The sequence below is a fragment of the Fundulus heteroclitus genome, unplaced genomic scaffold (assembly GCF_011125445.2).
Source record: "Fundulus heteroclitus isolate FHET01 unplaced genomic scaffold, MU-UCD_Fhet_4.1 scaffold_147, whole genome shotgun sequence".
In the NCBI taxonomy this organism is placed as follows: domain Eukaryota; kingdom Metazoa; phylum Chordata; class Actinopteri; order Cyprinodontiformes; family Fundulidae; genus Fundulus; species Fundulus heteroclitus.
In genome coordinates, this window is record NW_023396559.1 from 451448 (window position 1) to 468868 (window position 17421).

The following is a 17421-nucleotide window of genomic DNA, read 5'->3' on the forward strand; positions in this document are numbered from 1 at the left end:
TTAAAGCATTTGTAACTTCCTGTTGAAAGTCTAACGAATTATTTTGAGGCGAGAATGATTGAGAGAAAGAATCGTTTATTCGTTCGATGGCTCGTTCTACAGATAATAAACGTTCCGGACCCGTCTGAATTCTGACGGGGGAATTTGGGGTTAAATTGAAAAATTCGGTTGCAGGCTGCACAGGGAGATTGCGGAGTTCATTCATAGCTTCAACAATTTGATTCAAAGCATCTCCTATTTGCCGACTATCCATTTTTACAGAGGTCACAATTTAAAAGATTAACTCTACTGTAGTGTCGAGGCCTTGGAGATTTCTTTCAGGAGAAACATGCAGGTTCTCAGAAGCTCCTCAGATTTCAAGCAGTAGTAGGTAGCGTCGTGACCGTAGTACAGAATTTGTCGAATGATCGAGTCCGATTCTGCAATAGAAGAGAACAACTATAATCAGGAGAGAATAGAAGATCCATTTATTATATTACTAAATAATTCTAGAAAAAAGGTAGTTTCATATATATAAGAAGAGGTGAAAATACAATGATATCAGAACTAATTGTAGATATTTATTGTATATAACATAAACGGGAATTTATTATACGGTGACCTAATTGTAGAAGAAATAGTTTCATACATAGAAATAGGTAAATGCATTGATTCATTATGATATAATGAAGAAAAGGACACTGGGTTTATTCATTTTATTTTACGGTGACCTAATTGTAGAAAAATAAATAGCAAATTTATATGTGGAAGGATGTGTGGAAAAAAAAAACACTGATTCATTACGATATAATAAACTAGTTGTAAATACCGGCAATTAGTAAGGAGGAACACAGGGAATTATTAATTTTATTTATTGTACGTCATAGAAATTAGTTGAAATTAAGATTTACCCGCAACAAGTCTTCGAAGCGTAACCACTTTCTTGACGAGATTCGGAATTACTTGATGGACTCTCTCAAGAGTAGAACATAGTTCAACGAGATTGGGTCTTTTCCTCTCTCTTAAGGACCATCTTCTCTGGATTGTATCAGGGGCTGGAAAAATATAATTATATTAATTAAGTAAATAAACAAAATTAAATACATTTATATATAAAAAAGGCTAATTATACAAAATATAGATGAAAAGTAGACAATCCTAAGAGAGCTTGGCGAACCGGCAAGGGGGTAACCAGATCTGTGACTTGCACCGGTTCTCGTTTAGGGGTGGACTCTTGACGGGTTTCGCTTCTATGCCGGCTTCGACGCAGTTTGTTTATGTGCTGAGTTGCTCCCAGAGCAGTCTCAGAGCGAATTGCAGGCTGATGATTTTGGGCGATTCCATCTAAAAAGTCTAAAAGGAAAAAATAGAAACATGTTTAGAACGATGTATTAGGATTTTATCACGGACATATTTAGAAAATGAAAGTAAATATCACCTAAATCCGATTGTGTTAACACAATGTCATCCAAGTCGAAGCCTGCGAGGTCTGAAAAAGAATTAAAAATATATTGTAATACAGCCGTGACAATACTACAGCATCACATGACGTCAGAGACAGGATTCCGCTAACGTCATACAAGAGCGGACTTACCGGCGAAACGTGTGCAACTCTCTTGTTGAGCTTGTGCGGTTCCAGCGTTGTGAGCCTCGGCGTGAATCTGGGCATTAGTGAGAACCCGTGCAGAAGCGGGTGCTGACATGATGCATCCGTAAATGCCTTGTAGCGATGGTAAGCGAACGAGGGTTAATATACATGTCTGTTACTGAGGCGTGACTCGCGAGCGTATTGATTTTTGCAGACCGTTTAGATTTTACTGTCCTGCGATGGTCAGTGCCCTATTGAGATAAACGTTTGCGTTTCCTGTTTGATTCCCAACCTAACCGGGAAATGCGGTGTCATGCACTGACCTGCGCTGACCAGTCGGCTCTGTTGAATAAGATAACAGAGCTTGTTCGTTGAAAGGACGGTTTTTTGCTGTTAGGTGTATGAAATGATGAGATAAAGCGCGGAACCGGTGCGGCAGGGAAATCCCTATTTGACAACGCTTTTTCTTCTCGGCTGTAATACTGAAGGAATCAGTAAACACCTTTAGCTTGGAGGGAGGACTGAATTGAGGTTTATATCAGGATTAAAGATTAAGGATTCCATATTTTAATGCAACGGTGCGGGACAGAGGTTTTTTTCCCCCGTAGGATCCATATTCAGCAAAGTTTACGTAGAGTCTGACGGGTATGCTGCTGAGCGTCAGCAATTCATGGATATAAACTAAATTAAATAATTGAATGTGTATAGAATAAATTAAATAATTATATGTGTTTTAAAGGAATTAATAATTAAATGTGTATAAACTATGAAGAAATCAGTAAATGCCTTTAACTTGGAGGGAGGATATCAGGATTAAAGATTAAGGATTCCCTATTTCATCAGATTATTTCAATGCAATAATCCGGTGATTTCGTAGGACCAGTATTCAGCAAAGCTTACGTAGAGTCTGACGGGTATACCGCTGAGCGTCAGCAATTCATGTATATAAACTAAATTAAATAATTAAATGTGTATAAACTAAATAATTAAATGTGTATTAAAGGAATTAATTAGATGTTTATAAACTAAATTAAATAATTAGAAATAATTAAATAATTAAATGTGTATAGAATAAATAATTAAATGTATATAAACTAAATTAAATAATTAAATGTGTATAAACTAAATAATTAATTGTGTATAGAATAAATAATTAAATGTGTATAAACTAAATAATTAAATGTGTATAAACTAAATTAAATAATTAAATGTGTATTAAAGGAATTCAATGTGTATTAAAGGAATTAAATAATTAGAAATAATTAGATAATTAGATATAAGAATAAAAAATTAAGATAAGAATACATTTCTATATTAATTAATTATTAATTAAATATTGAATAATAATTAATTAAGATAAGAATCCATTTTTATATTAATTATTATTTATTGATTAATCAAAAATTAAGATAAGAATCAATTTTTGTAGTAATTAGTAATTAATTATTGATTAATAATTAGGTTATCTAGAGGTCATCTAGAGGTCAATTAAAAAAAGGGCGGGGCTTATCTTGACAAATAAATAATCCATCAAAATCGGATTAAAAAGTGACAGAAGGTGTCTCCTATGTCTCTCTGGTGTTATTTTAAAAGTATCCATATTGGGTGAGAGGTTAAAAACAACAAAGCAATCTACTATAAATAATATTAAAAGCTAGTGCGCATCATTTGCTATAGGCGTCTAACCTTACTCGTTATTTTCTTTAAAGTACTTCTTGATTCTGAGATCGACCAACTCGGAAATACATGCATTAGTGACCATATTTTCAAAAAAATTTAGCATTAAGATCGTGATTGCGCCGTTAAATGTTTTTTTATGGACTTAAAATTGTCACTCGGCGACCGCTAGGCTGAAAATCCTTTTTTGGGTCGATAACGTAGTTTGTGGACGTTGCCCAGGCTACGCTACAGAGAGTTCAATGAAGTACACCACCAGAAGTTCAGATGGCGATTCACAAAGTGATGATTTTAACACGAAAGACTGTTATGACTCGGGTATGTCTGAGAAAAACATTTTAGGAGAATAAACGGAATGGTTTGCTAATGTATAATTGGAATTAGTGCTCATAATTGCAGTCATGGCTGACCGTTCGGATGTAAACACGGAAACAACTCGTTGAAGCTCGATTGTCTGGCATTGTTTATGACGGCTGAAATCCGCCAAAACAGCACTTAAAAAAATTTACATTTAGCACAAACCATAGCATTAATTTCAGCATTATATGTTCCCGAAATTTTACTAAATAATCTTGACGTGAGCGCTCTGAGAGCGGACGCGCATTTATCTGTTGCGCCGTGGCGCTCATATTCTCCGGGGGGGTTGGGGGGGGGTTCCGAACTGAAAGGGCTGTGGGGATAGACCCATAGCCCTTTCGGTTTGGAACCCCCATGCCGCTCACTACCTCTTTGCACAGCAGCGCCGTGCAGAGAGGTAGTGTAAAGAGCACGCCCGCTGACAAGGGAGGACAAACGGGTCAGTTGTCCCGGGCCCAGGACAGAGGGGGGGCCCAAAACTGACACTCTGATCATTAAAATACAGGCAGAAGTAATTATCCAGAAAATATTTGTGTGAAAAATATTTAATGTTAGAGTAACTAAATATAGTTATATATCTGCATTAGGTATATGTATAATATGTTTTATTTAAACAAGGGATCATTATAACTCCACCCACCCCAACATAAAATTGTTTGACCATTAGGACAACGGCTGGCTGCAGCTTTGAAAGTTCGTTTCGAGAAAAAAAAAAGTTTGTTTCGCTGCAAACATGTCTGGTTTTCAGAAGTCCGGCGCACAGAAAAGAAAAAATAAGAGAAAAACAGAAGACGAAACCAAAGGCTTGAGGATTTTTATGACCAAATATCTAAAAAAAACTGAGGATGAGTCCGCAACGGAATTGCAGAGGGATGGTGCACATTCAGAGCCAGGTAAGAAGCAATGCATTTATCAATGTGATTTTACAGTATAGCGTCCGCTAGCTAGTGTAAGGGGGAAAACATCTTTTCTTTTACAGAAATACTTGAGCTTAGCGAAAGGGCAGAAAGCAGAGAGAGTGCAGAGGTCCAGATGCAGGCTGAAAGACAGGGCGAAGCAGGAGAGCCAGCTGAGGCGGGGAGCTTGGTGGACAGAGAGAAAGGACTACATAGCAGTTCTCCCCTCGCAGCATGTGCTTCGGGTGGGAGGGAGAGGCAGCATGCGTTTGAGGAAGAGACAGAGAGAGCCATCCCTACCGATAAAAGAGACAGGGCAGGTGGAGGGGCTTGCTGCCCGATCGGAGAGTCTGAGCACAGTGGCTCAGAGACGGATCATAATTTTAATGATCATGGCCAACACAGATGACGGATTCTGATAGAGTGAATGTTGTGCGTTTTATGGCAACAAGGAAGCCTTTTTCAGAGATGGCAAGTGAACTGCCAACAGATTCAGAGGGCAGAGAATTCCCAAAATATCTAGCATATTCTGCCTCCCACAATGGAAGGGAAAAATTGTTAGGGACTGGCTAATATATAGCAGGTCAAAAAAAGCCATATTTTGCCTGCCGTGCTTGCTTTTCTCTTATGAAGTAGAAAAAACATCAACTAGTGCACTAAATTCAACAGATGGGATGAAAATATCCAACATAAAATACAGAAAGCTTTATGAAAGATTTCCAGGGCATGAAAGAAACCATGCACACAAACATTGTTATTGGAAATGGAAGAACCTACAGCATTCTGTCTTGCAGAGTTCTGGAATCGACAGCAAAGAATAAAAACTGATGGAGACAGAAATTGAAAAAAACAAATTACTACTGAAGCGAATTTTGGATGTGACACTGTATTTGGCCTTTAGGAATCTGCCTTTCAGGGGCAGAACAAATACACTCGATGTACCAGACTATGGAAATTTTCTTGGTTTAATTGAACTATTGGCAAAGTATGACAGCCTCCTAAATTACCATTTACAAAACATTAGAGAGCACCGTCAACAAGGAAAGAGAGTCCAAGCTCATTATCTTTCATCTGACAGCCAAAATGAATTTATTGGACTCTGTGCTCAGTGTGTCCTCAGCACTATTCTGAAGGAAAGGCAAGAAACAACATTTTATTCCATAATATGTGATGCAACCCCAGATGTGTCAAACTTGGAGCAAAATGTTCTGTTGCTGAGGTACGTCAGCCAGACATCCCCTGAGGATGGGTGGGAAATAAATGAATGTTTCCTTGGATTTAAAGCATTTTCCAAAAAGACAGGAGAAGAAATTGCTGCAATGATTCACCAATCATTATGTGAACATGGCATAGATATAGCCGATTGCAGGGGGCAGTGTTATGATAACGGAGCTGATATGGCAGGAAAAGTGAAAGGAGTGCAGGCTCGCCTACTAAATAAAAATCCCCTGGCCACATACTCTCCATATGCATCTCACACATTAAACCTAGTAGGTGCCCATGCAGCACGGGCCTGCCCACAAATACATCTATTCTTTGGCTTCATCAATCAGCTGTACAAACTATTCAGTGGCAGCCCACGTCGATGGGAAATCTTACAGAGGGTTTTAGGTTGTTCTCTACACAGCTTGTCCGAAACACGATGGAGTGCCCGAATAGAAGCAGTGCGCCCTTTGGCAAAGCATTTGCCTGATGTGATCCAGGCATTAGACCTCCTCATCACAACAGGTAACCTTACCAGTGAGACCAAAGCTGAGGCACATGGCCTGAAGACTTACTTTCAGTCCTTTAATGCAGTTTTGCTCCTCACATTTTGGGTCAAAGTTTTGCAGTGCATAGAGGATAGAAACCTAACCAGTCAATCCTCAACCATCTCACTGGATGTGCAAGCTGCCAATGTGAAGGAACTGAGGGAGGAGATCGCCTGCATGCGTGCATCATGGGACAACTTTCTCACTGAAGCAACTGCAGTTGCCAACTCTATGGGCATCAAATCCCAGTTAGAAATGAGACAGAGAAAGAAAAAGATTTTCTTTGATGAGTCAGAAAAGCAGGAGACAAAGGAGCAAAGTACAGAGACTATATTTAGAGACAGAGTTTTTTATGTTGCAATGGACAGCATAATCTCTCAACTTAATTCACGGTTCATATCAATGGAAAGGATATGTGATGAATTTGGTGTTCTGTGGAAATTCAGAGATATGTCATCAGAAAGCATCGTTGCATCCTGCTCAAAGCTTTCAAAGAAATATAAGATTGACCTCACAGAGTCACTTAAAGACCAAGTTCAGCACTTAAAGAACATTTATAGTGCTACTTTTGAAGATGGCGTTAGACCTCTGAACCTACTCAATGCAATCTACAAGATGGGACTACAAAGCATTTATGGAGACCTGTGTGTCCTGCTACATATTTTCCTATCTCTACCTGTGACTGTGGCTGGAGGTGAGCGGGCCTTCAGTAAAATGAAGATCATAAAAAACTACCTGCGCTCTAGGATGTCCCAGGAAAGGTTCAATGGTCTGGCAATGCTGTCTATAGAGCATCAGCTTGCCAAGAAATTAGACTTTAAGGAAATCATAGATGACTTTGCCACTAAAACAGTTCGCCGTTTGGCATTTGGAAACCAAGTCTAACCATGTTTATGACGTGAAGTAATCTAAGACTTGTTTACATAAATCTAATCTACAGATATAAAAATATTTATGTAAAAAGTAGATTATTGAATAAAATAAAAGGCATTGGAGAATGAAGTATGCAGTAAAGTTGACTTATTTTTGGTGTGTGTGTGTGTGTGTGTGTGTGCGCATGCATGCGTGCGTGCGTGTGCGTGCGCGCGTAGGTGGTGGCGGCAGGTTTAGAGGGGGGGCCCAGAAAGACTGTGTTGTCCCGGGCCCTAGCAAAGCTGTCAGCTGGCCTGGTAGAGAGCATGTCACTTCTCAGCAGGCTGCTGTGATGACGGCGAGATTTCTCCGCTTCACTGCGCGATGAGCTGCCTGAAGACAGTGTTTATTTATTTTTATTTTAAAATTTTGTAAACAACAGCTGCTGATTAAACTGAATGTTACAATCTGGACATTATTATATGAGTTGTTTTACCGAGAAACCGATCAGAAGCGCCGTGAAACCCCGCTTCTCTGGCTGCAGCTCCCGACACAGAGGGGAACAGATTTTCACAGGGGAACTGAATTTCACACAACAGCGGGACCTTTTGGGTTCGGAAATGTGTGTAAGGAGACATTAACCTTGTTGGTATTTGACCAACCATAAGCCACACACTTTTTAGCGATGTTTAATCCGTCTATTTGTCTTTGAGAAAGCAAGTTTGCAACCAGGAAGTATCTTGTTACCATGTCAACAGATCAACGCCTATCCACGAATTACGTCATCGGTCATGCAACATTTTTTATGAGCCTTGAGCTAAAAAGCCTTAAAAATCCACTTTTTCATCGAATTTTCATTTTTTCCCTCAGGTCATAATAATATGTGAACTTTCTAACATTTAGCAACTTGTATGATCTCAAAATCAAGAAGTACTTTAATCTATAAATCTCCTGCTCAGTAAATCCAGATCCATCTTTGTTTCCTCACTGAGAAATAAAAGACTCTTAAATCATGGAAATAACTTTCTATCAACACTTCTCAGACCTTTAGTTTGTTGCAGAAATGTCATGAAAGATTTCACAGGATATCGAGGCTCTTTGCTCACTTGTGAAACCTCGCTGGTGTCAGAAAACCAACTCTCACTGTCGTTACTGTCTGATCCCTCTTTTCTCTCAGCAACCATTTTGCTCGTCTGCTTGCTGACTCACACAGCAACCACAACTTTCTTCCTTTTGCCTCTTCAATGGGGCTTAAGTCTCTTGTTCCATTGCCTGCTCAGCTTCAACGCCCCTTCCTCCACATCAGCTCCTAAACCTGTTCCTGTGTTGTCCTTTCCTAATCTCCCATCTTTCACCTGCATCTCTATATTTCTTCCCAGATCTTACACTAAATACTCCTCATTGCCCATTTCAACCTCCTGTTCTCTGCACATCTCCCCATCATACACCTCTGTGCTTCCATCTTTCTTACAAAAAGTGTTTTTTCACCATTTAGAGCTGGCCCCTCAACAATGTTTTCAGTACGCTCCGTGGTGGCGGGCTACCCCGCAGCAGCAGCCGGTCTCCCTGGTGCAGCAGTGGGATTCCCCCACAGCAGCAGCAGGCTGCCCGACAGCAGCGGTCCCGCCACCGCCCCGCTCTCATCAGTCGTATCTGTCATTCGTCCAACAGCAGTGGCAGCCTAACGGAACCGGACCAGCCCAGTGATGGCACATTTTTGTGTGTGTCCCTCCCGACCACATCCAAAACATTTCATATTTGCTGATGTTGCAAACAACAGATATTCAAAATCATCGACAATCATCGATATGAAAACACACATTAAACTCTTTGTTACGCCAGTTAAGCACCATATAGAGCTGTCTCCTGTGAGAGACAACGTCTTTTAGCAGTGTTGATTTACACCCAGACATACATTTTTAATGGGAGACACCACCTTCCCATGTCGGGACAGCTCTATAATCAGAAAATCGTCACTAATAAACGGAGTAACATTTGAAATTGTTGCCTTTAACGTAAGCGGCAACAATTGCAGAAACAAACCATTAACAGTAATTCCAGACTCCACCAATAGGTGAGCCTGCTTCACTTTTTCTACAAACAAAACAACGGCTCCACTCATGCGAGCTACAAACTTAATGGATCCATGCCCAATTACCTCTCCCACCGCCAAGCAAACCTCCTACACGCTGCATGGAGAGCCGGCACCCACCTTGATGCCATTTCTCCATGTCAGCGTGAAGAAAATTCCTGCACTCACAACGCCATGGTGTTTCAAATGTCAACCCAGCCGCTGGGCCACACCCGACAGCCACACAACCCACAAAAGCCACCGAACAACTAATAACCCAAACTAAAAACACCACTGTAAACTATATTTACATACACCTAGTGAAAAAGGGACAGAAAAGGTTAGAAAAAACACTCTCACATGCTCTCCCTTCTCCTTCGGTCACACTCCTCCCACACGATGAAGAACAAGAAGCAGCGATTTCGCTGCTCAGGCTTAATTAACAATAGAATTACAATAGGCCTTTGCAGCACTTAGCTCCTTGAGCCTAATAATTTTAAAATCAATCCAAATGTGAACTTGTAGCCAATGAATTGTGGTTAAAATGGAGAAATGTGTTGTCGTTTCCTGGTAGTGTCATGATTTGTCTTGGATGAACCCAGAACACAGCACACACACACAGAGCTGGTTTCCAGAGTTTATTGAAGCAGCAGGAAGTGGACGATGAAAGCCAGAGTCATTTTACCAGACGGAAGTTGCAGGGGTGCAGGAACTGGCAGACAGGAACAGACCGGAGCAGACAGGAACAGGACCAGGAGACAAACGGGAAACAGGACAGGCATGATGGTCAGAAGACTGCAGACGAACCAGTAACCATGGACAAACTGAGGTGAGTTTATATAATGGTGTTAGCAGGTGGAATGAGTCCATGGTGATTGCAGCCTGACAGGTGCTCCTAATCAGGGCTGCACAGGAGACGGAGTGAGAAATGTTCCGAGTGCAGCCTTCAGGCTGCATCATGACAGGTAGCAGTTAAAAGAAGTGCAGCAGTATTTTGGACCATCTGCTGTCAAGCCACTGGAGTTTTATTAAGGCCAGAGTAAAGTGCCGTTCAGGACACCAACACCACAACAGCTCAATCTTTGCATATATTTGGCTCTATTTGTTTCAAACTGGATATGAATGATCTGTAGCCACACCTAGTTAGAACACAGTTAGCCTTTTCAATGAAGGATGTCATCATTTTACCATTTTGGCAGCAGGCCACCGTAGGCAGGAAAGTATGAAGGTGCCAATGCTGATCTGCGGTTACAACACAAGCCAAGCGGCGCTTGACTGCGAGGGCTGACCAATGCTACTTGCAGCTTTAATTGTTATTATTAACTTACATACTATCAGGGTAGATGATCAGTTTGACTCTTGTCCCATCTGACCATAAAACTCCATAAAGTGTCTGGCTTGTCCACAAGGGTTGCTGCAAATTTAAGTGAGTGGGGGCTGTTTGCCTGCTCTGTGCAGTTTTCAGTCCATGTTCCCTCATGGAAGCTAGTGTTCTTTAGAGCCATGGACTAGAATTCAGATTGAATTGTAAACATGTAATCTGAGGAGAAATCAAAATTGGTTGTATGCAAAGGAGTTTAATTCATCTACGCAGAGACAGCCTCTCACAGCAGGATGCCCTGCTATGAGCCTAGACCACTCCTCACACTATCTCCACTTCCTGGGACTCTCAAGTAGAGAGTCTGCCCTGGACGAGCCAGCCATGCATGGGGGCCTCATGGGACTCAAAGGCCCACGGGCTCAGTAAAAATGTGCTTTCTGTGAAACTCATTTCCCGTTGTTTCGTTGGGACAGCAATAGGGAGTAATTCCTCCTCTGCGGAGCGATGCCAAAGTGAGAGAATATGTCTATGCCGAACCAGCTTTGTTTTGCTTACTCAGCTGTTGCAGGAAATAGACTCTAAACGGAGCCGGAGCAGCCAGATGAGGACCAATGTTGCCAAGCTGAGACAAGAGGTGAGCTGAAATTGCCTGCTGCGACCGAATCAAAGACTGCGTGCAGGGTCTCAAACCGTCGGAACAGTCTTCAAACTGTTCCGACGCGCTTCGGCTGGCTGCATGTCTGATGCTGATAAACAGTTATCCCCTGCTTTCAACTTCTTCCAACTGGATGCCCAAAGTGAAGCGCACTGACACGAGGCACCGACAGGTTTGGCAGAGAAATAAATCAGAATCAGAAATACTTTAATAATCCCAGAAGGAAATTACAGTTCCAGTACAACCATCCATCACATACATCACAAACATTTATGCAGGGGGAGACTAGTTGCATGAAGTTTGTATGTTGTTGTGGGCATCAGTTATGTGTATGTGTTCAGGTGAAAGTTGTTTTATTTCCATGAACGCTCTCCAGAGGGCCATTGTCCTTGATATGATGGAAAAGTTATCAACCGGCGCCACAGTTCAGAACACATCCACAGATGTCCGTGGGGGAGGAGGGAGTGGGGGGAGCAGCTCTGAGCTCTCTCGCCATAACATCCAGGGGAGCTTTATTGATAGGGGAGGCATAATCCAAATACACAATTTGTTATGAGAACAAGCTGCACCAACTTTTCTGTCAGCTTTGAGTCCTTTGTTGCTGGCTCCATGTGGCAAATCCAATATTCCAAATTTGTTGGGCTTTTTTTCCACGTTTCACATCCAGATTTTATCCCATCTGTCCTTTGAGTTCAACCACCGAAGCCAGTCTGCATTCCAGCACATCCAGCTTTGCTCCTCCAAATTACGGGTCTGTTCGTTCACCGCCTTAGTAATCACGTCATATGCAGCCAGTAGCCTGATCAAGGCCATAATTGCTACCAACATCCGTTGAATTTGCAGATGCATCAAAAATCCACCCAATCTAATTAGCAGAAATCCTAGTATCATGAATCCAAAAATGTATACGTCTTACACGTCCTCGACTGACAAAATTTCCACCTGTTCCAGGAATCTAGGGTGTATCCCACGAAATGGGTCCCATCAGGACAGGACGGGTCCCCTCTTCCCTGCCTTCCAGTCGAAAAAATTTGATCAATAGCATTGAGAGACCAGCTTACCAGAACCATAGTTTTCAGAGTTCCGGTGATATGAAGACAGTGCTCAGAAAGACAAGACACAGCAGCAGCGGGAGGGGGGGCAGAGCCGGAGCAGAGAGAAAAAGTGACCGTCGCCGAAAAGAGAGAGAACAGAATTGAAAGAGAGAACAGAAAAACAGGGAAAGTTAAACCTTTAGAAGGTTTATGTTTTTAAACACATGGAGTTAACCGACATAGCTCCAGTTAGCATTTTGATACCATGCCATTGCCGATGTAATTCAAGTGTGTTTTATGGTTATAAGAAAGGTTATCTCCACAAGGGTTTTATACATTGATGGAATATCAATGTTTGTGTTTATCCGGTCCGCTCATTATGAGTAGAATAAAGCCAAACTTTTTAAAGTTAGCGCCGAATGTCCGCTAGCCTAAATACTATTAGCTTCCTGTAACTTCCGGCTTCCTGGATGCACAACTACGATTCGTTTCAAACATAAGGTTCGTTTCGCTCCACCATCATTCGATAATGCTACGAGCATTATCACCGCATTAATATGGAATATTAATGTCAATTTAAAGGTGTTTTGCTTAACTTTAGGATTAGCCGATTTTAGCGACCGATCGCTACAGCGACACCTAGCCTCCCGGATGTATAATCACATTAATAAATCAAGCGTCCCTAAAGTTATTGATTTTACTGAGAAAATCTTTCTTTAAAATGTTATTTTATCAAATAATGTTTTGTTTAACTCAGGATCTGCATTGTAAACCGGTTGAAACACATACCAAATATTCTGAATTAGTTAAACTAATTTAAGATCATTCTAGATTCTTTAACTCAGATCTGCAGTGAACCAAGATTCAATTAACTATTCTGATGATGATGATCAACCACTTTGTTTTGTCTTTTGTGTCTTTTAGTGTGTGTACATAGTTCTATAGCTGCTTTTTATCTTCATTTTGCTTAGTAGTTTAGTTACTTATTTTGTGTTGTGTAGAACACATTTGTTTCCAGATTTAACTTCTAGTTAATCTGAGGTGCCTCCCTGTTAATGTGGAAAGGGGGTGCTCATGAAGCTAAAATTACTAATTTCCCCTTAAAAGAAAGGTGAGAAGCATAAGTTGTATACGCTAGTAATTCCTTAAAAGGTGCAGCCTTGCGCAAAAGCTAGTAATTCTTAAAGAAAGGTAAGCAGTCGCTACAGAGCTTGTAATTCCTATAGGTTTAGCATCTCAACACTGAAAGAATAGTGTTGTCATAAGCCGGATGTTGAACAATCAACTTGCGCACCTGTTTCTAGACACACAAATAAGTATTCACAAAATGTATGTTTAAACATAAATGCATAGCTAGGCATGCAGCTCTAGAGCTGATATTCACCGGACAATACCAGACAGAGTTATTTATTAAACATTAAATAACTTTAAAACAGTGTGTAATTGCACAACACTAGTTTAACATGAACAGCTAGTATTGTCCATTTTACTAGTGAGAAATTTGATGTAAAGTCAAAACCTTTTTATCAAAGCAAAGTTGCTCTATCTATTCTCGCGGGAAATAGCTCATGAAAAGAAGAAAGACACACAAACTGCACCACAACAAGGTAAATGCTAAAGAAATCTTGATTCAAACATGAAAAATGAAAAACAAAAGAACATGCTGGCCAGGCCACAGCAGATGGAGGACACCCATGCAGCTGGTGAGTATCATCAATGCTACAAAGTTAGTTTGCCAGCAGAGTAAGTCAACCAGGCTGAGACCAGCCTGAGTGTACTACTCAGTGTCCAACAGTAGGCATATGGTGAAAATACGAATTACTTTCTTCATTAACCCTTCAAAGAATCCCACAAGTAACTGTTATTTGAAAAATGCAATGGATATTTCAGGAATTATATCCAGTGCAGTGGCTATTTGGAAAAATTAGTTTGGAGTGAGGTAAGCTGCGTTAAAAATGGGTCATTGGTCTGCTCAAAGAAAAGGTTGCAGGGCATATAAATTCCGTTAGATTACATGCTTCATATGAGTGTCTTATCACTGATGTCAAATGTTTACAAACGGTTTGATGTTACAAATGGTTCCCTCTCATCTCTCCCTTTGCAACTCTATTGAGCAGCCACTGGTATAAGCTAGAGCAGGCCTTTCAGAAATGTTAACTGCTGAGGTCCCTGATCACGAGACCCTTTAAGGACAAGTACTACCTATATCATATTCAAACCAACCAGAGGTCAGAAAATTTTAACAAATGGGTAAATAACCAACAATAAAATTCACAAGAATGTTGCAGGAAAAATATCCTGAATGTAGTTTTAGGAAAATGCCATCCCCACAAATTTATGTGGTTGAATTTAAACTTGACCAGAGAACAACTGTGGCTCAGTGTCATGATTTGCGTTTTTGTTTATTTTTGCCTTTGGACTTTTGTCAACTTTTCTCATTTAGCCTGTCACCTCTCAGTCACCAGCCACTACCCAATCAGCTCCCTCTACCTCCAGCCACCACCCTGCTCTAGATCATCTCCACCTGTTGCCACTAACTAGTTACTTAGCTCACCTGTTCACCAGCCTACATATACCTTCTTCTGCCTACTCATCCCTGCCAGAACGTCTCACTGTCTTCTTGGAGCGGCCAGTGTGATATGCCCTTGTTCTACCAACTTAAGTGTGCTCAGCCAGCTGGACTCTTCTGCTAAGATTGCCTGTTGCAATTCTGCCTTTTTTCCTGTGAGTTCCATCCACTTGCTCTGGTGGTTCCCTGGTTCACATCGCCTGTTTGACTCTGCCTGCCTGTTTATTCAACTAAGCTAAATTGCCAGTGTCTGCAGCCTTGTCTGTTTCTCCATAAGTCCCTGCCACTTGCTCTGCTGGTTTGGGTGTTTCCTGGCATACATCGCCTGTTCTGATCTCCTGCTCATCTCTGCCTGCCTGCTCATTCAGCTAAGACTCATCTGCCAAGATTGTTACTGCTTGCCTGCCTCATCCTCCATTATTCATCTTTTCAATAAACCTTTTAACGTATCTGTGTCTGGCTGAGTATCGGGTTCACCAGCAGTAACCATAACACTCAGTAGATAGAGTAGTCCTGTTGCAATCAGAAGATTGTGGGTTTGATTCCAGCATCCTCCTGTTGATGTGCCCCTGGGCAAAGCCAAGCTGCCTACCGGTCTGTGTATGAATGTGTGTGATTGAGTGAATGTGGTTATAGATTGAAGCACTTTGAGTCATCAGTATTACTATATAAGTCAGACTTTTATATAGTGCTATATAAATTCTGTCCATTTACTATTTACCAACATGTAAGTTTGACAACATTTTATTTTTTGAAAGTAGACTGGCTGGTTAACTTTACAATTACATTGTAAAGGGTGAGCAAAAAGTAAAATTTGATCTAACTGGGAAGTATGTATAATCTGACCCAATCTGTATAATCTGAATGAATTTGTTTTTGGAAAGTGCCTTGAGATGACATATTTCATGAATTGGTGCTATAAAAATAAAATTGAACTGAATTGAAAGCACAAACACTAATAAAGTGTGTGTGTTTGTGTGTGTGTGTGTGTGTGTGTGTGTGTGTGTGTGTGTGTGTGTGTGTGTGTGTGTGTGTGTGTGTGTGTGTGTGTGTGTGTGTGTGTGTGTGTGATGCCAGTGCACATCTTGTGAGAAGAACATTACCTTTGGAATCTGAAGGCTAATTTTAGCCTGCCACAAAGGTCCTCATTAGATTTTTCTCAGATTAACAAATTGGTCAGCATCCTATAACATGACTGTTTGACTGCTTATTTTTTTATGTTTTGTAACCTGCAGTATTTAGAATCAAAGAAGGTCCTCTAGAATTGAAACTTTGTTTTTCCAATCAAGTACAGAATGACTGCGACCAATCTGTTTCCACCAAACCTGCATGAAAAAGAAGTGACACAGACATAAGAGAGTTCCACAGTAACAGCCCACAACACACTTTTTGTCTACCTTAAGTTGTACTAGGTGGACATCCACATGTCTGTTGTCACAGTCTTGTCCAACAGAGTAAGTTAGCTGTGCAACTCGATCGCTGGTTGCTCTCAGCCATTTCTCAATCTCTGGTAAATGGAGGAGGACCTTCCAGTCTGCTCCAGGATGAAGAGCGGCAGCTTTCTTTGTCCTTAAAGCAATAAACATGGAAGCAAAGAGAAAAAATAAACAAACAGAACCTACATACACAATCCTTGAGGTACATTCACAACAAACGGCAAAAAGACGAATGGAGTAGGTAATTTATATGTTATCCCTGGTTAAAGGCATTTTTAGGAGCCAATTGATTGTCAGTGATAAAAACGACGCGTTTCGAGGTATGCGAGAGGCGCAAATGAAGAATTAACTGAAACTGGGAATAGGCACAGTTGTACAGGCAACTAGAGCAAAGTGAAATAAGAAATACATACAGCACTGTAACTCACTATGTAAAATCCATGTCCACCTTAGTGAGTTGAAGTTTGACAAGAAAAACTGGTAAGAAGATAGATGTTCCTCCTATCTAATGTTGCGGGTGAAGCAAGCTCGGTGAAAACTCTTTGTGTTGTCAGCGCAGTTTTTTTTGCGAGACAAGTGAAAAGTCAAGCAACCAACACCAAGTGATTAACGCAAAAAGTTGTTTGCATTCGTTATGAACGTACCTTTAAGGGTTTTCTTCGCATTAAAGGCAAATTTAGGTTGTATCAACCACAGTTCTGATGAAGATATACAGTTTGGACAGCGGCACAAGTTTTGTTATTTTAGCTGTTTATGAAAACTTATTCAGGGTACAATTATGTAATCAATATGGGCCTGAAGTACAGACTCTCAGCTGTAATCTGAGTTTTCACATCCAAATTGTAGCAAGGGTAGGGTATAGGATTATAGGAATACGTAGCCGTCTCTTTTTCAAGGGACCAAAAGTATTAGGAGAATTGAATGAGAAGACTGCAAAATAAATAACAAAGCTGCATGGGCTCTTTCCTCTTTAACCTGTGTGGAATGTATTAACTTTGATCCGTTTCTTACACTTTTATGAAGGTTTAACATGTGTTTATATGCTTTAATATGCTTTTAAGATAGCTGGCAGAAAGCTTCAAAACCGGGCCTGTTGGTAAAAGAATTTGGAATTTTTGGAATTTGCAAGACGGGTTTCTGTCTTGGACAACCTTTTGTTTAGCTCAAGGTCCGGGGTTGTGGTCAGCGGCTTGCAGGTGATGACCGGAAGAACAAGTGTAGTAGCAGCCTGCAAG

At 40.7% G+C, this 17421-nt stretch overlaps 1 protein-coding gene across 6 annotated transcripts in view; it reads right to left on the reverse strand.

The window, feature by feature from the left end:
* LOC105916552 (A-kinase anchor protein 6) overlaps window positions 1-16435 on the reverse strand; it is a 421177-nt gene extending 404742 nt beyond the window's left edge. For 3 of the 6 annotated variants that reach the window (XM_036129223.1, XM_036129225.1, XM_036129226.1), the window contains exon 1: window positions 16148-16433. In XM_036129223.1, coding sequence (XP_035985116.1) covers window positions 16148-16336 — 189 coding nt within the window. In that variant the 5' untranslated portion in view covers window positions 16337-16433. Of the gene's footprint in view, window positions 1-16147 lie in introns of all 6 variants that reach the window. The other 3 variants (XM_036129222.1, XM_036129224.1, XM_036129221.1) reach the window with 2 other exon arrangements.
* Between the last annotated feature and the right edge of the window lie 986 nt (window positions 16436-17421).